This window comes from Hippocampus guttulatus, chromosome 20, assembly GCF_054856545.1.
Source record: "Hippocampus guttulatus isolate MCC_2025c chromosome 20, RoL_Hgut_1.0, whole genome shotgun sequence".
Classification (NCBI taxonomy): Eukaryota; Metazoa; Chordata; class Actinopteri; order Syngnathiformes; family Syngnathidae; genus Hippocampus; species Hippocampus guttulatus.
In genome coordinates, this window is record NC_141280.1 from 10,515,119 (window position 1) to 10,542,522 (window position 27,404).

The 27,404-nt window shown below is 42.9% G+C and overlaps 1 protein-coding gene across 1 annotated transcript; it reads right to left on the reverse strand.

The window, feature by feature from the left end:
* meis2b (Meis homeobox 2b) lies at positions 1–27,189 on the reverse strand. The gene is made up of 13 exons (XM_086101008.1): positions 26,816–27,189; positions 26,350–26,582; positions 25,860–26,001; positions 25,636–25,686; positions 25,357–25,407; positions 24,680–24,826; positions 21,435–21,549; positions 14,141–14,280; positions 10,454–10,530; positions 7,239–7,297; positions 5,878–5,967; positions 5,582–5,678; positions 1–1,234 (listed from the first exon to the last, which is right to left on the reverse strand). Exons 1-12 carry the CDS (start codon positions 26,825–26,827, stop codon positions 5,620–5,622), a joined length of 1,176 nt encoding a protein of 391 aa, XP_085957134.1. The 5' UTR covers positions 26,828–27,189; the 3' UTR covers positions 1–1,234; positions 5,582–5,619.
* Positions 27,190–27,404: the final 215 nt, after the last annotated feature.

Here is a 27,404-nt window from a genome sequence, read left to right on the forward strand (position 1 = left end):
CGTCCAATCCCACACACGTTGACTCAAACTAACACGCACACGCGCGCACGTGCAGGGTACAAAACAAAGACGTGTCGTGAAAACCAGCTGCAGCTTCTCTTATTTTTTTCAGAATTTGGGAGCCGGCCCATCCATCATCGCTGTCACTATCAATCCAATAACAGCAGACAACTGCAATTCCGTCTTTTATCGAACCGAAGCTGGATACGTGACCTGCTCCAACAACTAATTTTGTTGCTTTTCTTTTTTTTTTTTCTTCCACCGCCCACACGCGACCTCTGAATTTTTTTTCTCACTTCCCAAAGGCCTTCTTTCACACCAACACATGTGCTTTGTACCTTCTTTCTTTATTCTGTCTCGATTTGGTTCGAGTGTGAAGGCTTCTTCTGTGTTTTGGTGATATAGAAAAATCATTCAAACATTATCCCCGCCCCCCCCAAAAAAAGACCGAACTCTTTATAAATTCCCTTCAGTTGTACACAAGGATCATGAAAACAAAATGCAACAAAAAAAAACAACAACATGAGTGTGGAGTAAAATCACTCAAGGTCGTCGCTGTGTGGTGAGGTCACAAGAATCATACTGTTAAAAAATAATAATTAAAAGAACGCAACGAAGAAGCACAAACATGTACAGCACAACAGTTAAAATGACTATACATATTTTTCAAATATATTCCACAGTGTTTGCGTGTGTGCGCGCGCGCGTGCGTTGTGTCTGTACATCGTTGTTTAGACAGGAGATGCCGATATGGGAATAAAGCTTCACAGATTTGGTTAATATATGGGGGGGGGGGCGGCGGTGTCATCCCTGTGGTCCATCGTGGTATAAAAATAAATAAATAATTTAACACGAAACTGGGGAGTGGGGTGGGGGGTGGGTGGGCAAAAGACCGCTTCTCTTCAAAATGTCTTTTTTTTTTTTTTTTTTTTTTTTTTTTTAATAGCAGCCACCCACCTCCCCAGCTCTTCCCGCGCTTGCCGGTCTTAGAGTTCATCCTAAAGTCTCTTTTGAAAACTGCATTCAATAAAATCCAAAATAAAAGTAGTCGACAACTGGTACACCCCCCCCCCCCCACCCCAGCCCCCAACACGTGATCCTCGACACACGTGCGCGTGCAAAGCGACGGAGCGTCAAAGTTGAGGTGAGGCGCGTGGGGGTGGTCACGTGGATATGCACCGGCGGCTTCAAGCTCCACAAGCTGAATGAAGATCCCTGAGCCAACCATGGAGGCCTGCAAAGGCAGAGAAAGGGAGATGAGGGCACGTAATGTAATCGTATTTTTTGAAGGGGTGGGGGCGGGGGCAACGAAAGATGCACACGCAATTAAATATCACACACACACACACACACAAGAATCAAAACAGCTTTCTCAGTATTTGCGTGTGACATATAATAGCAAATAACCGCGATACACGCCTCTCATTAAAAAAAAAAAATTTCAGGAAAAAAAAAATGATTTTTCTGTGGTTCGTTTCTGCCGCCGTGGCCCTTTTGATCGACTCAAACTGAAAATGAAGACCCGAGATACGGAAACGTGAATGATCATAATGGATTGGTCGCCGCTTCGGAGGATCGGAATCGTCTGAAAAGATTTTTGTGGCCTTTAAAAAAATGAAACCGACGTAAATATATTCTTTTTCGGGAAACAACTGCAACCGGATCTGATCATTTTAACACTATGAAGGGCACTCAATTAAATGTGTATTAAATGTTTAACTGAAACATTTTGGAAAAAGAAAACGCAACCAACCAATAAAACCCTTCTCATATATGGCTTTCATTTTTTTTAACCTTTGTAAGATGAAAAATACATCAGGATAATACTTCAATGGATTCCATTGTAACCATTATAATAACATCTCTGCGCTGAATAATAAATAATTTACACACGTTATAAAATAAATAGTGCCTGGGTTGTGTTATAAAATTAATAGTGCCACACAAACACACCCGATTAATGTTGTGTGTGAATGTGTAAAGTTGCATGTTTTCGTCGCGAGCATTCTTATCTTTCTAAAACTACATAAATACACAATGCGATTTTCCACTCATTGATTTATGAAAAATGATAAGACAATAGTATAGTATAATTGAAGAAGTCAGCACCCCCCCACCCCCACACACACACACAAGACCCACTTTGGTCTTTTAGACAGTAGTATAATGCGGTAAATTAATGCTTACACATTTTTACACTTTTAAGACTCTGCATTTCGTATTTAAACAAATGTTGTCTCCTTTTTTCCTCAACCAGTGAAACGAGTTTATTTTGTTTCATAAACTAAAGTAAAGGTCAAGCCATATTCTGCCCAGCCTTCATTTTCGCAAATATTTGTTTAACCCTTTCGGGGACAGCGGTAACTACAGTGGACAGTTTATCACGTTGTGAGGTTACAGGGTGCATGAAAGGGTTAATATGTCATTATGGAGTATCACCCTCATTTTGGAAAAAAAAAATAAACTTTTCAAATGGAGCAAACATTGCAAAGATGAGACGTGATGCGTCGACAACGGAGCGGATGTCAGAGTTCCTGTATGCAGAAGGCATCATGTAGATTCACTCAAGTATTCCACGCTGGTTAAATGTTATGGCTCCGGCTTTATTGTGCATGGAATGCAAGCCAAATGGAATGCAAGCCTCATATTTCTGCAGTCCTGAGAAATTTACTGCTGCAGTCAGCATATGCTCTCACTGCAGATGAAATTGGGGGAGGAAAATACAGCAGGCTTCATTGAACTACACAAGTAACGACCCACCCATCGTTACATGAGAAGTAATTAGATTAAATCACCACCAAATGCAGACACAGGACAGTGTGTATTCGAGGTGGAAAAAAAACCCATGCCAATCTTCCTTGACATTTTTTTTTTTAAATAGAAGAAGCATCATGATCGCACTGGAACTTCATGAGCAATATTTAGGGATTATACCCCCCCCCCCCCCCAAATAAATAAATTAAAAAAAGAAGGAACAAGGCAGACGTGTCGGTGAAAATTGGCCCACTGGATAAAAAAATGAAGCAAATGCAGCTCCTATTTACATATAAAGAGCTCTATTAATCAAGGTAAGTGTCATTACAGCGTGGCTCATTGAGCAGCGGAGTGTGGGTGTTAAATAAAATTCTCCGTGCTTGGATGCCTTCGGCAGGCAATACGTCTTGATTTGAGAACTGTCAGCGGCAATGTGAAGCTGATAGGGGCCGAAGGAAGTGGAAGGGGGAGGAGGGGGGGGGGTGTAGGGGTGGGATTAGCCTGATTCTTAATCAGATTGCAGATTGAGGGAAAATGGAGGGAGTGGGAAAAGAAAGGGTGCAAAGGGAAAGAAGCCATGGCAGTTGGGGAATGTGATACAATCGCCACTTTTATTGATATGAATCAAAAGGATTTTCAACACGGTGTTTCAAAAGAGCTGCAAAATGTGAAGGGAAATGGACTGTTAGTCCCTTCACTTGATTAAAACAAACAAACAAATAAGCAAACAAGGCGGCCTTCGTGATGTACTCTACATTGGTCCAATACACAAACAAATGTATGCCTATATCGTGTCCATGTTAAACATCGGATTTTTTTGTCATACTTCCGGTAAGGAAGTGCGTGGTCTCGCATGTGCTTTTTTTCACTCAGAAATTCTAAGTAAATTCAACAAGGAGAATTTATATACATATATATATACACATCCATCCATCCATCCATCCATTTTCCGAACCGCTTGATCCTCACGAGGGTCGCGGGGGGGGGGGGGGGGGGTGCTGGAGCCTATCCCAGCCGTCTTCGGGCAGTAGGCGGGGGACACCCTGAATCAGTTGCCAGCCAATCGCCGGGCACACAGAGATGAACAACCATCCACGCCCACACTCACACCTAGGGACAATTTTTAGAGCATCCAATCAACCTGCCATGCATGTTTTTGGAATGTGGGAGGAAACCGGAGCACCCGGAGAAAACCCACGCAGGCCCGGGGAGAACATGCAAACTCCACACAGGGAGGCCGGAGCTGGAATCGAACCCGGTACCTCTGCACTGTGAAGCCAACGTGCTAACCACTGGACTACCGGGCCGCCTTTATATATATTTTAGTAAATTGCAATTGCAGATTATGAGCTGTTTCGTGGTTGTGCAAGTAAAATTTCCTCAAAAACGCATCTTGTAAAAAATTTTAAACTGATTTTTGAGTAAAAAAAATAAATTTAAAAAAACGTAAGCAGATTTTTTTTCACGTAAAGGACACTCCCCCAAAATATTTCTGTGCAGTTTTAGTCTACTTTGTAAAGGTTTTAAGATATAGGATCAGCATTTTCTTAAAAAAAAAATTCATTAAATCTGTATGTATGTGAATAAATACTAAAATGGATTAGTGACAAATGTAAAAAATATATATAATAAAATACATTGATAATTAAAAAAAAAAAAAGAAATTCAATTTACAACGGTATGCCCATGGCTACAAGGTTAAGGGAAAAATACCCTAATCTTAATTCATACTGTATTAGCTTTCTGTTTGCAGATATTGATAGTACTGATCAACTGGGAGCCGCACACGCCTCTCACCTCGCCGTCTAAATTTTGACTGCACAAACAAATAGCCACGTAGCTGAAGATGAGCCCAATCGTAATCAGCTCTGCATCATATTGTCTAACGTCAGCGACTGTAATCAGTGGAATTTTGTTTACTTCACGTGCGAGAAAAAAAAACTGACAGTAATTTTGGAATCCGGATGCTATTTTTAATCATAAAATAATAACACAACCATTTTTTAACACTTTCAGGGACAGCGGTTACTACAGTGGACAGCTTAATATGTTATCAGGTTACAGGGTGCATAAAAGGGTTAAAAAAATGGTTCCCCAGTGTTATTATACATGCAATGAAATGCTGATGATGACAAGAATGTATGAATCTCTTTTTTGCACCAAGTCCATCCATGTTTTTTGTTGTTTTCCAAAAGGGGGTAGCACAGGGGTGGGCAAACTTTTTGGCTCGGGGGCCGCATTGACTTTTAAAATTTGACAGAAGGGCCAGGTCAGCACGAGCTATGGTACATTAAAAAAAAAAACTGCATTTGTTGACAGTCCATATCAAACATCAACAGAACAAAAGCATGAAAGTACGGTATTAATATACTTTTTTTAAATGACAAAAGTGTTGTTGATGACCTATTTTAGCCTGTGCATCGCTGCAGATGGGTTGTGATCAGACCAGTAGAAGTAGAGCAATACAGAGGTACTAGGTGGTCGAAAAGATTGCCCCCCCCGTGTTCTGCAACTTCAAGTCAATGCGCCACCTGGCGGTTAAATGCCTGTCATTACAAGTCCAATTGAAATGAATGCAATCATTCACATCGAACCTTAATTGTGGACCGACCTTCGGCGGGCCGGATCAAAAAGACCAACGGGCCGGATTCGGCCCGCGGGCCGTAGTTTGCCCACCGCTGGGGTAGCACGTACGAACAGACCTTACATACGTATACCGATGTTGTATTAAGAACAAGAACTTCGTAACCTTTTTATGTATCACCTCCAAACGATATTTTGAGTAGAAAAATGAAATGAGAGAGGAACTGTGCAGTAATGTACTTACTCTGCCCTGTTGTTGAGGCTGGCCTCAGCAATGTGGCCTTACATGTAGTGCCATTGCCCGTCCATGCCCATGTTCATACCCATACCCCCCATCGGACCTGGAACAAGAGTGTGTTTCCAAATTTTATTCGTTTCAATTGAGCGGCATATTAACTACACGATTGATAACAATCGTTAAGTAAGTTATTTTTGAAGGTGGTAGTACAGAACTAGATGAAGTGTATTTACTACCCTGACTGTGATTAGAAACAAATGACATTTGAAGAGGTAAAATTTTGGGGGCTCGAGAATGTTTACCTCCGGGTCGGAGGCCCATGTGCTGCTGTCCATCAAGGACAAAGCCTCCCATTGGTTGGCCGTCTGGACTGTAAGCTGTACCCTGACTCACTGAGAGAAGAACAGAGAGAAAAAAAAAATGTCAATGGGACATGAAATGCATTACACCTGTCTTTTGAGCCATATAAACCTTCCATGGCTCCAAACCTTAGGGAGTGGTCTCCTGCCCACTGAAGTCTTTCGGACGATGTGAAACAGGCTGCAACTCTGACAATGTTCATTCTATTTAACTGTGCATAAGAAAATATTTGACCTGTGCTGCTTTTGAATTAATTCATTATTTTTTAAAGGTATTTATTTATTTTTGGACAAAATGATTTTAATTGTGGTGGCACCACCGGTGGTCAACCGGGTAGCATGCCGGCCTCACAGTGCAAAGGTGCGGGGTTCGATTCCGGCTCCTGCCTTCAGTTGTGGACTTTGCATGTTCTCCCCGTGCCTGTGTGGGTTTTCTTCGGGTACTCTGGTTTCCTCCCACATTCCAAAAACATGTACGGCAGGTTAACAGAACACTAAATTATCCTGAGGTGTGATTGTGAGCGCAAATGTTTGTTTGTTTATGTGTGCCCTGCGATTGGCTGGCAACCAGTTCAGGGTGTCCCCCGCCTACTGCCCGAAGATGGCTGGGATAGGCTCCAGCACACCCACGACCCTCATGAGGATAAGCGGATTAGAAAATGGATGAATGGGTTGTAACCGTTCAAGTTTATGTTCCGTAGCTGTAAAACATTTCAAATTACCTTGTGTAAGAAATGTGCTCCACAAATAAACTTGCCTTGCCTTAATTTTTAATCCTGCACAACTCAGGGGTCATCAACATGGTGCCCGCGGGCACCAGGGAGCCCTCAAGGACTACATGAGTAGCCCGCGGGCCTATTCCAAAAATAGCGCACCAGTGATTAGACATTATGATTGTCCAGGAATATTGTAGAAGCGATCGTTTCAAAATGTAAACACTGGCACATATTTATTCAAGTGTTTATAAGTGTGGCCAATTTATATTTATCTGTTTCATAATTTTTGTGAGAAACCGTCAACGCGATCAGTGTCTTCTCAGAAGTGCATATCATTAATCGTTAATTACAACATACAAAGGTAGTTTGAGCAAATTTCTTTCAAAAGTGCATCCTATCAAACTGGTAGCCCTCCGCATTCATCAGGAGGGAGGAAGGAGCTCTTAGTTTTAAAAAGGTTGGTGACCCCTGTGCTCCTCTCATCTGTCTCTCCACCTCCGATTATCATTTAAGAGTACACCAAGTTCCATCTTCTTTACTTGATGATGAGTTTAACTCTGTATGAACTCTTTTTTTTTTTTTTTTTACCTGCTCTGTTGGATTGGTCGATCATCGGCTGAACTATTCTTCTCCGTGCATTGATGAACCTGAAAATCAAACGTATATCATATAAATAACGAAGGGCGTTATGCATCTACACTCACAAGTTCTCCAGTTCCTGAGAGGGTTGAACAAAAAATTCTTCAGTTAAAGCATTCGGGATCCACCCTTACATATCCTCCTTGTTATGTTTCGATCTGGTTACGTTTGGTTTTGATTCCTCATGTGCCCTTTTTTCGCCACCTGTTCTCGTTATCAGTGTTCCTTGTGTGTAACCAATTAGCTCCCTCAACCCTTTGTGTGTTGTCCAGGTGTTTCTCGTTGTCTCGTCACTTAGCTTGTATTTAGTTCCCTGAGTTTCTGCCAGTCTTTGTTGGGTCATTGTGAGTTGTGAGTATGTGAGCATACATGTGCTCCTGTCATGTTTTGTTTCCTGCTGTAATTTGGTTTGATACTTGTGATTTCCAGGCATTTTTGGGTACTTTGACTTTGTGTTTTTTCCACTGTACTCCTGTGTGTATTTTTTGTTAAATACATTTTGGTCAATCCTCCCTGCCTCCCTGCTTTTTGGGGTCCTACAACTACCATCTCGCAAAATGTGACACTCCTGACTACCAGTAGTTCAAATTTGTCCTCTGTAGAGGACATTTGTGAACCTAAATATCTCCCACCCAGTGCATCCAATCGCATTAACTCCCTTTGTTACTCTATTCAGTGCTTTCCAATGATACCAAATTTGTAGGGGTTAGAAAAAGTAAAAAAATGGCTTCCCTCAGTGCAAGCACTTTTTATGGGAAGAGGAAAAGTAATACTTTTTATCAAACACATTTTGTCTTGAAATGCTGTTGGCATTTTAATTATAAGACTCTTATGAATACGTTAAAGTGTTGTTTGAGTTGTTTTAAGTGTATTTGAGCCTGTTTAAAAAAATGTAGTGGGATTTCAAATATTTCTTTTGGAGTAGTCCAATTACTTCACATAGATTGGGGAATTTCAAAATAAATGTGATTGGACAACATTTTTTTTCCTGGTAGTCAGGAGGATATGGCAGTTTCAGACAGACTGGAAACCCATGCTGTGTCTCCAGGGGATTTCACTAATAATACATTTCCCTTCCACGGACACAATCTGTTGTATTGGAACCTTGTAATATATCTGTGAAAAGAAAAAAGTCTATTGATTTAGGTTTAGCCTTGTAGCCACAGGCTATACTGTGACTAACTGATCTGCCAATGCTTTTTCATGAACACATCCCCACGGCAGCATGGGAAATTTGAACACGGTGACATCCATATTAGGGCTTCCAAAGCTTGTGGATCTAAATGTGTGTTGTTACGTAATTAAATCTGAATAAGCTCTTTTATATTGTATGGTACATTTATGAGGAAATACTGTACTATATCGATGCTTATATATATCGAACGTCTGCATTGGTTTGAATGGGTACAAATCATATGTTGAATTCGAGGCTTAGAACTTCATGAGTTTCACGGCTCAGACCAGCCTTTAGTTTACGGGAGTAGTGTCAAACTCATTTGTGGCGCGAACTACTTTGTAGTAACATCTTCCCTCGGAGCGCCATTGCCACTGTGAAACCCAATACATGTTGACGTAATCATCTCATCGTATTATTACTTAAAGACAACAAATTGATGGATGACTAGTTTTGCCATCACTCAGGTCAACTGTTTTTTTTGTTAAATTAGTTTTAAAGTTTCTTTTTTTTCCAGACCATGGTCTTTTTTGATGAAGACAACTCTGACCGAGCTGACAGTTTCGGCTGTCACATTTAGCCTTCGTTAAACCTGTCACTGCTTAAAAACAGCTATTTGTTGGTTGGTTGTTCTATTATTGTTCAAGTGAGTGTAAACAGGGTAACGAGAGGATTACAAAATTGGTTTGTAATTTATCACACGTCACAATTTCAGTACTTTCAACTCAACTGTATTTATAGAGCACTTTCAAACAGCCATCGCTGCATACAAAGTGCTGTACATGGAGCAACTAACATTTACATATAATCATATACATATAACTAACATATACAACATATACAAATACTGATTTTAGCAAGCATCGTGGAAGTTGATACACATGATTTGCTTTTGCCGGCCACATAAAGTGATGTGGCGGGCCGAAACTGGTCCCCGGGCCTTGACTTTGACACCTGTGGTTTACAACCTTAAGTGGTATTAGTTTACCCTTATGAGTGTATAAATCTAAAATAGCTTTACCATTGCCTCCAACATCAATATTCGTATTTTATTTGATCAAAAATCAAAGTGACAACTGAATATGCTCCCAAGATCACACAGCTTTCAGTATGATTAGTCAGTAGGAGCATATAAATACTTAAAATGGAAGAAAGGACAGAAATGGATCAGTAGGCAAGTTTACATAACATAGGGTACGACACTGAACAAGTTTATTAAGCTAAGCAGCATTTACTGGGGCTAACACGGCACTTCTTGCTAGCGCTCTTATTTGAAACTCTCACTATTTGAATTCACATTACTTTGCGGACCGGCGCTAACTTTCCGATTGCCACACAGCGTCAGATGCATTACAGAACGTCACACAAAACCCAAACAAACACATAAGAGTGCGCGCATGCTACCCTCGGACGTCTGACTGCGCCACACGCAGTACTTTAAGATGGGTCGGTACGCACCAGTATCAGGACCTCTCAGTTTTAGCCTGTGGCATACTGGGACTTCATATGAGCCTCCAGTACCCTCTTTTGTTCTATTTCTTTCTTGTGCTCTGCGATACTCATACTCCTATGGCTATACTACATTACCCAGTGTGCACTATTACACGTTGGCGCGGCTCCAAATGGACCAAAACAGAATCCAGACTGGTAAAAAGCGGGCGATAATCAAACAGGAGGACATATTCGTCTTACAAGTGAAGAGCAACCAGCAAACGGTAATGATAGCGCTTCTCATTCACTTGTTGCCAGCGATGTCAACAAACCATAAACAAAAACTAAAAAAATAAAAGTTTTCTTCCAAACAACTGACAGTGTTTAGAAATACTGGTCAGAACATTTCGTCGACGTTTGTCATGGAGAAAATTTGGCAAGCTGTACAGCGATGAGGCGCTAAATCTTTGGTTGGTTTTACATGACCCTTTACTCAAAGAAAAATCTCAGATAAAATGTGCCATTTGAAATGCGCAGAATTGGCTTAAGACGCACTTACCAGTTGTTGACTTGGAGAATGGTGAGGCCCGTGTCTTGCGCTAACTGTTTCTTCTGTTCCTCTGAGGGATACGGATGCTAAGAAAATCAGGAGAAGTAAGAATCATTCGGACTGTCACGTGCCTTAATTCTTAGATGTGACAATGCGAGTGCCTCCGAAAAAAAAAAAGAGAGAGAGTGTCTGACCAACGTTTGGCCCTGTTAACACTTGAGGCTTAAAGCGCGTGGCTTTGTGTGACAGTATTTGACATTATTTGACATTGCTTGACAAACGATTGGGTGGGATGTAAAGAGGCACAATAGTGTCTTTTGTTTGGGGCCTCGGTAAGGCCATGCCCCCCCGCCACCCTGCAACCCCTCCCCACCTCACTCCTCACTCCATCCCCCTGTCCTCTGCTTTGCTCTGTGCGTGCGTGTGTGAGTGTGTGTGTGTGGGTGTGTGTGTGTGATGGAAGGAGGAGGGCGGCAGATGGCAGACAGAGGTGACCCATGTACTGGGAACAGGGTCGTGGGCCAGTCGCCATTCTACTGCTGTCAGACCATCAGCTGCCTCCTGCGGTCATCGGTGAAGGATGTGCTTCCAAGCACTTAATTTTCAACTTCTTTTCAGCTTAGGTGTCCAAATACGCGCTCACTTGGGGTTGAACTGAACCGATTACCCAACAACAGGTCCGCTTTTCTACTCCGCATTGACGTTTGACGTTCGAAGTCGAATCGTCGCTAATTGTGTGTTTCGGACCTTTGCATTCCAATCAGACAATTTATAAACACAAACCATCGCCGCAACATTTGAGTCTCTTTACGATCCTGTTCGTGACACTTTACAACAATGTATGTCAATGTATATACGGCCATATGGATGCTCCAACCGAGTGGAAATATATGAATCCAAAAAAAATCAACCAGTAGCAAGTATCCTTAAATACAATAAAACCAAAAGTGAAATCCCTGCAGTGAAGCAGTGAAATACTCTGGGGTTTTTTTTTTTGGTGTCGTCTTACAACAAACTATCAGTTACATAAAGTGACACAAATATCGCTTTCAGGGATATGGAGGGTCATGATGTTTCATGATCTTAGTCAGTGGCAAACAATGAAACAACAATCCAAAAACAAGTGCTAAAATGTTTGCACTTAGTTGCTTGTGGAGTTTAATTTCGCATCGCTACCCTTATTCATAGTCCTGAGGTATCGCTAAACATCCATCCATCCATCCATCCATCCATCCATCCATCCATCCATCCATCCATCCATTTTTCTGATCCGCCTCATCCTCATAAGGGTCGTGGGCCATGCTGGAGCCTATCCCAGCTGTTTTCGGGCAGTGGGCGGGGGGACACCCTGAACTTGTTTGCCAGCCAATCGCAGGGCACACATAGAGGAACTCCCATTCACACTCACACCTAAGGACAATTTCGAGTTTTCATTCAGCCTGCCATGCATGTTTTGGAATGTGGGAGGAAACCGGAATACCCACACAGGCACGGGGCGAACATGCAAACTCCACACAGGTAGGTCAGTGCCGGGATCGGACCCACGACCTCTGCACTGTGAGGTCAATGCCCTAACCACTGGACTACCGGGCTGCCCACCGCTAAATATCAATCGTTGAAACGAAATCTAGCAGCCATCGGAAAAGCTAAAGCTAGCTATTTGTATCCACACACATCTTATTTTCATTCTCACAGTCATACCTAGAGGCAATTTTGAGTGTTTGATTAATTTACCATGCGTGTTTTTGGAACATGGGAGGAAACCCGAGTTCTCGGCGAAAACCCACGCAGGCACCGAGAAAACATATAAACTCCACACAGGAAGGCCCGAGCCTGGATTTGAATCCACGACCTCTGAACTGTGAGGCAGAGTGTAAAACCTCACCTGGCCCAACAGTGCACACTCCTCAGAATCAATGGAACATAATCAAGATATCCACCTTGCACAAACCTCAACTGAATAGTCAAAAAGGAATCTTGGAAAGGACTCGTTTTACGGCCCTTCGTGTGAGGCTAACAGTGAATTCCAGGGTGTGATGGCGAAATTCAAAGTTCGTCTTTGAATGTGGTCAAATGTAAGGTTGCGTGGAAACCAACAGTTTGACCAGGCTAATGAGACGATAATGAATAATATAATGAATCGAAACCTGTCCAGCTGCTTTCTCTATGGCTTCCTCAGAAGGGGATCTTTCAAGTCTCTTCAGAATGGGCGACAAAAGCATGAGGCTACGATGGAGGAGTCTCCCCCCCAACCCCCCTTTACCCCGTAACCAGCCGTCGGCCTCACACAGCAACGTGTGACAAAACATAATCCAGCGCCATTCACCACCTCAACAACTGATGAATGCTTGATCGCTTGGGTGTTGCAAACGGGCCTTTCAGTAGCCAAAGTCTCCTTGCGCACTTTTCATTGGCACATCCTGCTATGGCAAACACTTTTGCTTCACAAATTAGGCCTGAAAGAGGATTGGGAGCAGAAAAGGGGATAATTCAATTATCTTGCCTATTTTTCATCAGGGAAAAAAAAAATCTAAAGGTGGGCTTTGGAAAGGAAAGGATTACTCGGAGTACAGGATCCATGTGGGCCTATTATCAACTTAACAACTAAGAGCTTATGACACATCTTAGAGTGTGAAGTATAGAAAAAAAATCTGTGAGAAGAAAGCATGGGTTGTATCTTTTGGACCTCGGACAAAAGGTAAAGTACTCTGAGGTCTCTTTCATTCCGCTTTTGATGTTGATATCTGTATAAAGCATGTAAATAGTGTTCCAAAATGGACCTTGAAATGGTGGTCTCGTCTTGCCCAACAATTTCGGAATATGAAGAATACAACATAGTTGACTGAATATTTTGGACTGCGACAGGAAAGATTCGAAACTGATGTACTTTAGTGCCGTCCTGGTTTTCTAACTACTGTTACCCTGTTCCCAAATATCTTCCAAGATGGCGCCCTAGTTGGTGAGCTTCGCTATTTTTTATTTTGTTGTTGTTTTTGTCTTTTGTTTTGTCACACTGTGTTTTTTGTTAATTCGTGTGGACCCGATGTGGACTATCTTCAGCGTCTTGGGCCACGACATTCGTTAAAGGAGAAGAATCTGTGCTTGGTGGTTGCGACTTCTCTGCAGCACGCGGGTACCAGCACTGATTTTGATTGGGAGGAATGTCTGAGCCATTTGACTGTCGGTGCTGGACAACCCCCGGGGCGCTTGTGTTTTTTTTTGCGCCTGTAATGGGCAGCATTTATCACAGCCCCGTTTTGTTTAGCAGATATGTCGGCGCTGTTGGACAGTCTGCGTTGGTGCGGCTGGATGGATGGTTGCTGGATTGAGGATGAGGAGGACGATGCCAATTTGGAACTAAGAGTCGCCGCTAGGAATTGAAGCGGATTTACATGGGACAGGAAAAGTGAACCTATATCTTTTTTTTTTTTTTTTTGTCAATGGACGCTACAGCTTCTTGTTGACTTTCAAACTTAGCTTCGAGCAGACGTGTGCATATTTTGAGCATGACGTCTTTGATCCACTGGTGACATGACACTCTGATTCTCTACTTTGATTGCGTATGCTCCTTCAGGGGCCGGGACACATGTAGAATTTTCTGAGGCAGGACCTGGAGTTTGCTTCAATCCTTCAATTGCTTTCGATGTCCTGATGTAGCCAACTAAAAAGTAGGAAATACAGGTCAACGTTTCTTACCGTAAGGTGCTGGAATAGCCACGCTCTCATTATATTTGTAGCCACTTTCGGGAAGATGCCTCTTTTCTTCTGCCTCTTTTTGTCCTGGTCATCTTCATCTCCCGTGCCCGGTGATGCTAGGCTGTTGTCGAGACCATCTCCTGTCATTAAAAAAAAAAAAAAAAAAAAAAAAGCAAGAGGAGTCAACAAAATATTTCATACAGAAGTAGGGTTGTATTCTTGTATGGAATGGCAGAACAAGACCCTTCCCCTCACTTCTGTCTGACTCCCCCGGACATTGGATAATGAAGAGGAGTTTGTAGTGCGGGAGCTCAATAAGACCCAAGAGCTATTAATACAATCCGAGTCACTGGCTTGACATGAAGTAATGACTGCAGGAGTCGTGTGCCCCAACGTGAAATAACGAACGCTCGTTCAGGCACCGCGCTACATGTAACGTGACCGCTATTTGAATGGAGACGAACGATTTCTTCGGGAAGAAAAAGAGTAAAACACAATAACAAAGTCTGACCCGAGGATGAAGTGCGAACCCAATCACATCAAGCAGTGTCGTGTTCAAACTTGGACGTGAGGTTGCACGTTTGGGCGTTGAGGCAAAAACGAGGGTGGATGAGTTGGCGGGGCAAGAGGGGAAATTCATCACCCTCGTGTTCCCATGTGTTCGGCGAACGCCAAATCCCCCCCCCCCCCCCCCCGCCCTCCATTCCTCACCCCAAGCATCACAATCACAACGCCTGCATCAGGATCGTCTGCATCTTCCGATCCCGCCATGAGCAGCGTCCTTGTTTGATTTCAGAAGAAAGCTGCGGCGCGGATCAAGGCAGGAGGGTTCCTTTTAAGCAGAGATTTCCGCCCCTCCTTGCCAACGCTCCCCATCTTGCGGCGCGAGGGGCACTCCGCTCCCTCTCCGCCATTAATTGTGCATCAGCCGAGATGATTTACTTTTAACAGTGGTGGTTATTTTTTCTTGCCCTCGGGGCAGAGTAGCCTTGAAAGCCTGCCTGGAGGGCATGTGAATAATGCATCTGAGAGACTCCTCCCCCGAGGCGGGACACAAACCCTACTTTTCTTAAGATTTGCCCGAGCATGTCTTTTTGTTTTTAGGGACGCATCAATCAAGCGCATCTATATGAGCCATATTCATGAATAAATATTTCAGCTAATGAATATTGACATTCAAAAGGATGTGTTCCATGGATGGAGGAGGGGGTGCGGGAGGGTCTAGGGGGGAGCAGGGGGGGATTGTGGGAGTTTTGACGGATGGCATCCCACTCTGAATCACAGGGACAGTGAGAGGTGAGACAGCCTCTGTCCTTCATTCAACGCTGTTGTTGTCCGCTTGTTTTTTTTGGTTGTTTGTTTTTTCTTACATAAGTTTGTTGTTAAACTACCTCTCTCTAGCTTTCGGCTCTTTTGAACCCTTTCATGCACCAATAATGATAACCTGGAACTTGATAACATGATATGCCGTCCACTATAGTGATCGCTGTCCCTGAAAGGGTTACAATGACAAATGATCCTTTTTTTGTAAAATCTTATTGTCTTCTGCGCTGCTCGTTTTCCAATCAAATATACACTGTGTTATTCTAGAAATGATACATCGGAGCAGTTGGATATTTTAGCCCCCCCGACTCCCTGCAGTTGTAATGTCGTCCGGCGTCTTGCGACGTCTTTTAAGTAAATAAGGCAAACTGCGACCACCCCCCCCCCAAAAAAAAAAGTAAGGAAAAAAGAAAGAGAGCTCGGCTCAGACTAATTATCTGTACGTATGGCATGTCACACCCCCCCCCCTTCCCCACTTCACCCTGATCTACCTCCTCTTCTCTTCTCTGCTCGCCTCATCCCTCTTTCTTGTGCTTGCAGAGAGGGGAAAGCCGCAGGGCAGATCTTCTGCTACACTAATCGCTTCTGACTGCTCCCCGGCAACTCAGCCAATCTAAGCCGTGTGTGACGGTCCAGTCTCAAAGTCGTACACCCGTGCAATTCTGCCATGCCCCTGCTCTCACCCCCCCCCCCCCCCACCCATTACTCTACCCACCGCCCCCACCCATCAGGCCGCGCTCCGCACTGCCCGCCAGTGTCTGCACGCGTGACACTGGAAGGGTGGAGGTGGAGGGCTGTGCATTACTGCAGGGATGGCTGGAGTATTGCCCCCAGGCGACGAAGAAAAACATACACAAAAAGCATCACCCGAAGATATGAAGAGGAGTCTTGGCTTTTTTTTTTGCACCCTCCCTTATGCCCGTACTGCTCTTTTCAGCGGTGACATAAACGTTTTTTCTTTTATTTCAACACTGCCTGTATGGCCCGTTCCTGATGTTTTATTTATTGGATAAATATTCCCCAAAATATGGCGATAGCTTTCCATTCTGCATTTTCCTTGTTGAGGACTCATGGTAAATGTTCCAAATGGGGACAATTATAACCGCATTGTGAAGTAGACAAAGGAGTAAAAAAATAAAATAAAAATGACTGCCATGTAAGTAAAATCCATCCCTCATTTTGTATCGAAATTCTTTAATATTATAACCTGAAACCTGATAACATGATAAGCTGTCCACTATAGTGACCGCTGTCCATAAAAGGGTTAATCGCGATGTTCTCAAAAAAGAAACGCCCAAAAAAAAAAGCTATCGTGTGAATATATTTTTGAGATGCAATTTGAAACACTCGATTCTGCCTTCCAGATTTGTCTCGTCTGCGGCGTCTGCATCCACTTTAAAGCAGGTTGCTGTTATTTCGCCTCGCGTAGAAGTGGTTCGCATTTCCACATTTTTCATTTCACGTATTGCCGGCATTTCAGCTTTATTTCTTTCATTCCTCTCTAATGTCTCGCTCTTTTTAAACAGTGTTACGGTGTGACGAGCAACCACGGGATGGTGTGTGAAAAAGACAAAGCGGGGAGCACTTAGCAGAACTGATTGCTGGACCCCATTTGCATCAGTGATGCAAAGCCAGCACGCCTATCTAATGAGCTCAGCAGGTCCCTGATCCATCATCAGTGACACCACACAGCTCTTTCCCTTATTAGGCATGATGCACAGCTCCAAATGGAGCGCTTTGGATTGTTTCCAAGTCACGGGGAATACCCCTGCGCTGGGATCTGAACGTGGTTCTTAAATTGAAAGCCAAATGCAGCAGTTTTGCATACTGCAATCACAATGGTAGTTAAAGGTCATGTTTCAACATTTCTGCAAGCATGGAAAACCTCTTCTACTGTGTGCATGTGTGTGTGCGTGTGTGTGTATATAGACACACACATATATACTGTATATGTGTGTGTATAAATTTTATATATATAAACTGTATATATATGTATATGGCAGCCCAGTAGTCCAGTGGTTAGCACGTCGGCTTCACAGTGCAGAGGTACCGGGTTGGATTCCAGCTCCGGCCTCCCTGTGTGGAGTTTGCATGTTCTCCCCGGGCCTGCGTGGGTTTTCTCCGGGTGCTCCGGTTTCCTCCCACATTCCAAAAACATGCGTGGCAGGTTGATTGGATGCTCTAAATTGTCCCTAGGTGTGAGTGTGGGCGTGGATGGTTGTTCGTCTCTGTGTGCCCTGCGATTGGCTGGCAACTGATTCAGGGTGTCCCCCGCCTACTGCCCGGAGATGGCTGGGATAGGCTCCAGCACCCCCCGCGACCCTAGTGAGGATCACGCGGTTCGGAAAATGGATGAACGGATATATATATATATATATATATATATATATATATATATATATATATATATACACATATACATATACTCACTATTTCACGGTTCGTTTATCGCGGATTCGGTGCATCGCGGATTTTTTCAAACATATTCAGTTTTTTTAAAAAAAGTTTTTTTTTTCCATATACATGGAGTACAGTACTGTATATGTTGCTCTATGTGACTTGCTGTTGTTTTGCAGCTTCTGCCGGACTGTTTGCGGACTTAAAAAAATAATAATAATTTTTACCTGTATCTGTACAGTATGTTAATTGGTCGCTACTTCGCGGATTTTCGTTTATCGCGGGTGGTTTTGGTCCCCATTAACTGCGATAAACGAGGGATTACTGGATATATATACTGTATATAATTTTTTTTTTTTTTTACCCTTTCATGCACAAATAATGCTAACCTGTAACCTGATAACCTGATGAGCTGAGCTGTCAACTCTAGTAACCGCTGTCCCCGAAAGGGTTTAAAAGGGCGGTAAGGAAGTAAACTGTTTCTTTTCACGAAGTGCAACAAAGCCAAAAGTCCCACACAGACGCGCACACGCTGTAGGATTTGTGTTGCTGCGTGCTCATGAGGGTTGTGATTTAGTGACTTGCAGGGGCGACATTCATTTAGGTTGGCAATTAGTATTTGTGTGTGGGGGGTTTCTTTTTTTCCTGCTCAATATAAACAGCTGACGGATTGTAACTTGAAAAACGTTGAACTTGGGGCACCGTGTTCGCCTGGACGGTCATTTGTTATAATCCAACGAAGGATATTTGTATTATGTTCCTCTGCTCTTTGCCCTTTTTTCGGGCCAAGGTACAAACAAGGCACACTGACAGGCCATACATACTGAGGCTCTGACATAACTCGGGTTCGAGAGTTAATGCATAATGTGTTCCGATATATGCAAATGAAGCAGATATAAATATGCATGCGTTTGCGTTGCTGTATTGACAGTGAAGCTGTGTTGTCACTGGCATGTCAGCGACCATACGGTGAAACATTCCATCCTGTTTACTTCAGTCTTAGAGTCTGACAGAAGAATTCTACATATCCTGTTCCTTGCAATACATTTCTCAACGCAAGTGCATGGAATCTTTTGGACCTGTCTCTCTCCCGCCTTTTGTTTTATCTCCCTCTTTGTGATGGACATTCGAAGCTTCTCCTAGTCCACCCCCAGACCTCTTCCAAACATTCCTCGGATAGCTCAGCCCCCTTAGCTGTGGTCAACAGCAGTAACCCTGGGGGTCGGAGGTATCAAAGGGAGCCCTTTGCATATCACACGGCTTACAAGGAAACAACCAAACGCTGGGAGGCCACAGAAGAAGCAGGCAGCCAGAAGCCCAACCACTAGCCACAAGTGGATGAGATCATTTTCCTGTGGTTTGAAGGCAATTGCCATTGCCAGGATGCTCTCAAACGGCATTGCTCGGTGCTGTCAGAAGACGGGGGAGTGACTACTGCTGCCGCAGCAACGTTCAGACAAGCAATTGCTGGAATAACAAGTTTTTGGTCTACTCTAGAAAATGGATTCCTCTGCAAAGAAGGTGCATCCATTAACTCGTGGAAAGACCGCAACGCTGAATTCATGTTAAACATTAGAGTATCGATATTATTTCATATACAATTGATGTCATAAAGAAATACACATGACCCTATGATGAAATAGCGACAAGTCCAGGATGTACCAAAATCAACTGGGATTGCCTCCAGCTCATCAATGTCTATCAGGCGGACAAGCGGTACAGAAAATGGATGGATGGATTGAAAAAATGGAAAATAAAGGACTGTGACCGCCCATGTTGTTTGACTTTACAAAAATACACAATTTAATAATGGACAATCACAACAGTAAACTCGCAATGCTACTAAAGAATTTTCTTTAGGCCAATGCGCCTGGTTCGATTTCGATTAGGCAAATGAACCCTTTCAGGGACAGCGGTTACTACAGTGGACAGCTTGTCATGTGATAGGTTACAGGATGCATGAAAGGGTCTTAAAAAAAGTAAATCACATATTGAATGCTTTGATTTTCAAGAAGAATTGAATGTCACAAATAGGATGGTTTCAGTTTGCGGCTGCTGTGATGATCTGTGTAGCCTCCACTTCTCACTCCACTTTCCAAACAATTATGCCATACAGCATTTTAGATGCACCGAGCATCCATCTTTTCTGTTTCGTGAGGTTTTATTACACCCCGTATTTCTACATTGGGTTGCTCAAAAATTGCTGTCACAGATTTAACCAGAGCGAGTCGCAGAAATCGGAACGTTTGGCGAAGTGGTGCTGCTTTGTGTTTATCTGAGTGCCCCTCAATTTGAGCGTGCCGGCCATGAAATACACGGATGGGACTTCTGCAGTCTCCGAATGCTTTTGTAACTGCAGTTTGTGCTGGGTTTGATTCCTCCGTATCATAGCGGGAAAATAAAGCGGAGGCCCAGGTAGCCTCAGCAGGTAGCACATACAGCCATCCCTTGCTGCAGCAACTGCAGCTCTGATCATTCCGTTCTCCTCTCTGCCTTTGTTTCATATACATAAAATGCTCTGCCCTTACATCCCCACGGGGGGTATTCTGCACCCCCATCCCCAATGTATTCTTTTCCAGGTCAAAAGGCCATGGACCTTGAGGTTTCCCCCACTGTTGTCTAAAAAAAAAAAGCCTAAAGGGGGAAAAAAAAAAGCTATTCACATACGGGCTGTTGTGACTTTTAGATACACACGCGCACACGCACACACACAAAAAGTTAAAACTATCTCCAACATGCTCATCTAAAGACGATGCAGGGTAAAAATAAGATTTTGTAAACTGCTTGGTGCAATATCAAAGTGAAGATTGCGATCTGTTTCTGTTGTGTCGACTTAATCCTCTCAGTTTCCCTTGTCTTGCAAAGCATCGTCCTATTGTTCTTGTCAATGCTCTGCCCGGTGATGTCTGATATGCAGAGGGTGAAAAAAGTTGCTTTAAAGTCCATTCTAGTTTTGCTGCGGCCAAAAGGGAAGGAAAAACAAAACAACAACAACAACGGAAAAAAAAAACAAGTCATAAAACTCTGATGGCCTCTAATTAGCGTTAACAGATCCATTCATCACTTCTAAATGAGTCGTACCCAGGACGGCATTGTCAAGAGGTCTTCATTAATGAAGCAAATTGTAGTTTGAATACTGTCCCAGAGTTCTGATTTGTGAGAAAGCTGGCAAGACCCAGCAGGACAAACCGAAAAAAATAATAATAATAATAAAAAAAAACTAAAACGCACAGGAACCTCTCTTAACCCTTTCAGGGACATCGTTTACTACAGTGGACATCTTTTTGTTATCAGGTTATCATCTTACAGGTTATCATTATTTTGCCATTTTCCAGCCCGATCCTTCTTTGACCTATCCGACTGTTTGTAAAATTCCAGACCAAAAAATTTGAAATGAAACGTCTTTGTCGATGAATGTCGTCCGTTGTCTGATTATAAACAGATGCGATCGGGATCACGGGTACGTTAACGGTCATGAAATAATCCCCACACCTTTCGGCGGGACCCCGAGTCGAAGAGAGGTCACTGAAAATGAAAAGCCTTGATGTGGAGGAGACATCGTGGGCTCTCTTACCGAGTTCACTGGTGTTATCTCCGCTCTGAGAGACGTGTCCCCCACTGGACGGTCCCGGGGTTCCTACCGAGGGTGTGGAGTGGGCGTCATCCAAGTCCCTCCAGGATGCCGGGTTCTGAGAGGTCAGGGTAAGGTCCGCACACCAGGGGACAGGAGATAAGAAAATAAAAGTAAAAAAGAGAGAGGAGGGAGAAGGGGAAAATAGATGAAGAAGGTCCAGTAAGGTCCGGTAAGAGGTCCATTATGCAGTTTTACAAAGACAGCTGCAAAGTGCGATTAGCATTGCAAGGCAGCAAGTTTACAACAGCACATGAGAAAAAAAAAAATTACCATTCTGCCTGCGGTGGACTCGAAATGAAACGCCGTCGAGAAAAAAAAAATCTAGCGAATTTCTAGAGGATATCAGTCAACTCTGCAGCATGTGAACCTTGCGACGCCCTGATCGTTTCTGCGAGCAGTTTTAGGGAGGAACCCTGTATTTATCGGGAGACTTAGTCAGGCCACTCAGACGGCAATAAGCCCGAGCCAAACAGTAGATCTCCCTCTTCAGCCTCTTTGCGTCAGCTGTTTGCCTGATGGTGATCAGATGAAGAGCTCGGCAGATGACAACAAGAAGCACAGGGACAAAAGCGCAGCGTGAAGGAGGCGTCTCCACGATGGCCCCTCTTTTCTTAGCAGGACGAAAAATAATTACAACTCCTCTGTAAACGCAGCTACTCAACAGCATGGCATGTGTTTTGCCATTTTTTAAGCTAATGAAGGTCCTATTTCTTCACCTCCCGTCTATTAAAAATCAATCGAAAGGAACACACAATGTGTGCATTGAGGAAATCATGTCTCATTCTTTCGTAGTTAAGTGTTATCGTTGAGCAGTGCATTTCATTTTGAGTGGAAATGGGAAAAAAATAGATACAGTGGTACCTCTATTTACGAAATTAATTGGTTCTGGAAGAAATTTAGTAGAGACGCGTTTTCCATGTAAAAGCCCTAATCCGTTCCAAGCCCCCTCAAAATTCAGACATGAATGTTCTCTATCGCATAAAATTTCATCAAAATATTTAACAAATACATGTTACAAACCAGATTATTGGACAATTAATGAGAGTTGTGCATAATGTAAAAAACAAAGCATAAAGAACAAAAATGATGTCATTTAACTTTTAACTGTGTTCTCATTGTTTTTTGCCCACTTTAGTTCATGTTCTCTCTCAAAAGTGTTTTTTTTTTTTTTTGCCTGGCGTTTTGTCAAGAACTCATCCAAGGACGTTTGCTTTTGTCAGCTTTTAACAATCCTTCGAAAATGTCCAAGGAAAACATCAGCATAGCGAGCGATCGCCCGACTGGTGAACACATTTTCTGGGTGACTCACATTTCCGTCAAACTATTGGAACGCCTCATGGCCCGAGGGGCGAATGACGAGGACGCTGCATCGACACACACAGACACACACTTTTAGCCAATGGGACGCCAGGAAAATGCTTAGTAATAGCCAACGGCAGAGCAGCCTATAAGTATGTTGCGTTCAGGAAACTCGCAGCTGTGACTAGCATGCCATACTGTGTTTTTACCTTTCGTATCTTGAAATTTCTTTTGGAACAAGAGGCAATATTTTCCTGATGAGATGTTTCGCAACTTGAAAATTTCGTATGAAGAGACGTTCGTAATTACAGGTACAATTGTATAAGACTCAATTGAACAGGATTGTTTAGTGGAAATAGGTCCAGTCACAAAGAAGGAATACGCAAAACTGTGTTATTTCGGAATAGTACTAACAGCGGTAACAAAGGGGAGAATTGGGGTGGTTAACTCTAAAACCGGGTGCTCCTGTAACAATGATTCATCCTGCCTCAATGCAGAGGTTAAGTTAAAGTTAACATACAGTACATATCACATTGAGTGTTATCAGCGGCCGGGTTATCAGCTAAGACACACACCAGGCTAGTTAGGATACAATTAGCGCTTCTAATGGTTTTATAGCGCTTCACAGCTAGCATTCACGATCTCTGGCGCAAACCTTTTCATGGATTTTTAACCCTTTCAGGGACAGGAGTTTTTCCAGTGGACGGCTTATCGTGTTATCAGGTTACAGGATGCATGAAAGTGTTCAACTTGATTTTAATTTCATTTATTTATTTTTAACATTTGGTTCGGTTTTCTTCATGTGAGATAGTTCTTATTGGCCAGTGGTATGGTCAAGAATGAAAACAAAAAGAAAGTTTGCTGGAAGGACTAGTGACCATTTGGGCTTCAATGGATTGTAACCCAGCACGCTGCTCCAAAATGTGCTGCCCTGGTACGTTTATAACCTGGAAAAATAATAACTTCAGTCTTATTTTAGCATATACTACAGAAAGACTGAGAGAATTAATGTCCCTTCAGGGACAGCAAAGTCCAACTGTACCTTCTTCCTTTGTTATTTTACAACAGCGCTACAAAGATGTCACGCCTTGGTGGAAAAAAAGCTACAAAAACGCCGTCTTTTGTCAGGTGCTTGCAGAGTCTCTAATTACACGCACAATCGACGTTCACTCTGTTACACAAGCACACTTTGAAAAAGGAGATGCAAGTGGGTTAACGCTCATCTTTAGCACGCCGCTGTTTTGTATCCACACATCCCATCTGACGTTAAAACAAGAGTGTCCTCATATGGCGACTTTCCTCACACACGCACAGAAACACACAGAACACACATTTTTGTTTGTTATATGATGACGAGAGAGACATATTTTGAATCGCCCTAATTTGCTTCACAAAAGGGGGCACGTTCTCAGAGGTTTGAGGACTATTTGTTATATGAAATGGGAGTGTTGTTTATTCTTACTGCCAACCAAAAAAATAAATAAAAATCCAACACACCACTGACAACTAAAAAAAGTAGTGTGCCAAATAGCTAACATTATTTCAAGAAATGTTCCCAAAATGAAACAATCAAGAGTTTTGTCTTAGCTTAAAAAAATAAAATGATGACCAAAAAATATTCATTAAAAAAACGTTTGCGAGGTACTACTGTACATATTGAATTAAATGGAATGGATGAGAATGAAATGGTATACAAAGGAAACCGCTCATAACCAAAACACCCACCAATGACATCAAACATCGCATTAAATGGGTTGAACGAATCCATGAGGGGAAAAAAAAAAACATATATTGTGACATAAATCCTTTGCTCAAGACGCCATAACAAATGATGAACATGAGAGTCTGTTTTCCATAGCGACATCTTTACGATGCAGTAAACTCACATGATCTGCGAGGTTGGTGGAAGATCCCGACAGATCATCAAAATCCGACTTGCAGACGTCCCGCTCCTCAATGACCAAGTCGATGGGCATTTTGCCTTTCAGGCAGCTGATGTACCGATGGCAGAAGTTATCGCAAAGCTCGTGCACCTATGATGAAACCAAATAGGGTTTGAAATACTGCACCGATTTCCTTTTTTTTGTTGTTGTTGTTTTTTTTTTTACCTGGCCATTGCACAAAAAATGGAACAAAGAATGACTTGGCCCTCCCTTTGCAGCTTTTATATACTTTAGTGTGGGGGAATTGATTTCTAAGTAATACTATCCATTCATCGAGAAAAGCATTTGTGAGGTCAGAGGTCACTCATGTTGAACAGAAGGGCATTGCAGTACTTGCAATCTTTGTTTATTCTCAAAAGGTGTTTTGCTAAAGTCATATTCCCCCATACAATCTCTTTGACTCGCCCTTACTCTGGGCACAGTGAAACTGGAAAAGATGGCAAAATGTAATGAATGCCTTGGGATGCTTAAAAATTAAGATGCCGGGTGAGTTGTGCATGCATCACTGTAGCCAAATTTATTCATTAACTGGTGTTTTGATATGACAGTGTATTTAACTCTATATGTCAATCTAAAACGCTCCACAATGTGGTCTTCACTGCCAGCAGAACAAGACTAACCTTTTCCAATTCCAGCAGATGAAAACGCAGCACTTGGATGGCTTGAATCATCTAAAAGCAAAAAAATACATAAAAAAAATAAATAGAAAATAAAAAATCAGGGAGCCATCAATCAACAGGGTGCGGAGAGCCTTCGGGCGCTTCATAAAACGCTCTGCTGTTTTATGAGTAAAACAATGATTTTAATAACTGCGCCCTAAAGGGATGTGATTGCTCCAGGCGAGCGCATGCGACGCGCGCCTTCCAAGAAAGGAGAAGGAAACGCTACTGTGTACTCACCAAGTTATCCAGCTCCGGGTTCGAAGAAAATAAAGGTTTCTCTGCGCGGATCTGAAAGTGCAGGAAACGAGAAAATATCCGCCGGCTGTTTTTTAGAAATGCAAACATTTCGAAAAAATCATTGCCCATTTAATGCAGCAACAATATAATAATCTTGCCGACCCCTGAAGTTGATTTATTTCAGGTGTCTTATTTCTCGTCAAGATTTGCACGCGCTAACTAACCTGTTTGGCAAACACCGCTATGTCTTCGTTGAAAGAATCCGAGGAGCACACGTCGCCGCCAGCCACTCCGGGTTCTCTGGGCGTACACGTCGCCAGCTCGCACTTTTCGAAAACCAGGGCAAGAAGCGGGAATAAAGGATGGCTGCAACGCAGGAACGTGAAACTCGTCAAAAAAAAATAAAAAATAAAAAAATCATCCGCGGCGGCCTTGCGTTAAAACAAAAATGCAAGAAGTTGATCAAATAAAATCAAGCCAGGCTCCTTTTCAACAATTATAATCACAATCAATGGAAAGCGATTATTTCTAAACAAAATATATATTCGCGTTTCGATCATCGCGGGAAGTTGTGTTGGTTTAATTGATTAGTAAATAATGTTGTCTTCATATAATTAGCACTTCAAATTTAAAATTGCTTGAAATAACCAAATTGATTTTCAAATTGGCTGCCGAGCCCCAAAAAAATGGTTTAGATTCTTCCAAGACTCATACCCGTAAATCTGGTCCTTGTCTCTTTTCAGGGCGTCATTGACCGCACTGCCCATGCTGCCCGGCATGATGCTGTGCGGTGCGTGCGCCCCGTAGTGCTGCGTGGGATGCGGGGGCGGCCCGTGGTTCAGGTGGTGGACCTGGGGTAGGGGCCGCGGGGCGTGGGGGTCTCCGTACATGGATGTCGGGACTCCAACTCCGTCCATCCCGCCTCCGTAATGAGCCAACTCATCGTACTTAGGTGATAAAAGATTATATGAATATGAATTTCTTTTGGAATGAATAAGAAAAAAATATATTGCCCAACAGTTCTACCATCCCCAGGGCTAATATGAACGACGATGGAATCGATTTCACGCATTCACATCATTACACCTAATTTAAAACCACACACTACATATTTAAAACCTTTCAAATGATGACTAAATATTAACATCCAGTATGAAAAGTTACGGTGTGTGTTACTTACCCTTTGCGCCATAGTTGCGCGCAATTTTCAAGCGCTAAAGAGAAGTGACGCCGAAAACCAGGGATGATTTTTAAAATCCAAGAGTCCCAAAAGTATATTCCTAAATTTAATTATAGTCCTGTTGGCAAGTCAAAGGGAATGTAAATCAAAAGGAAGTGATCAGAGGGAATAAGGAATCATCATCTGTCCTTGCAAACTTGATTCCTGGGCTCATCTGTAAGGATCAGCGCGTGTGTTTGATGTGCATCTGAAGCATCAGATGCAAGGCTCGGACAAAAAAGAAGACTGACTCTGCTTGTCAGTCCTCCGCTGGTTGGGAGTGAGTTCTCGCGTCCGTGCGCGCCGACACGCTCTCTGCTCGCAGATTGGCTGAGGAGCCACTTATATGAAGCGAGAGCTGCAGTGTATGTTAATGACGGAATTTAGGGCAGGCTGGATTCAGCCTGCCCACGTTTAACATCGAGCTGGCGTAAGAAACAATTGCAATTTCCGGTTATTGCTTTCACAATATTGTCCTAACAATGATGCCAGTTATGGCGGATTGATGATCATTCCCGGTGGTCACGTCGCGGTGTGTGTTTCCATCGAA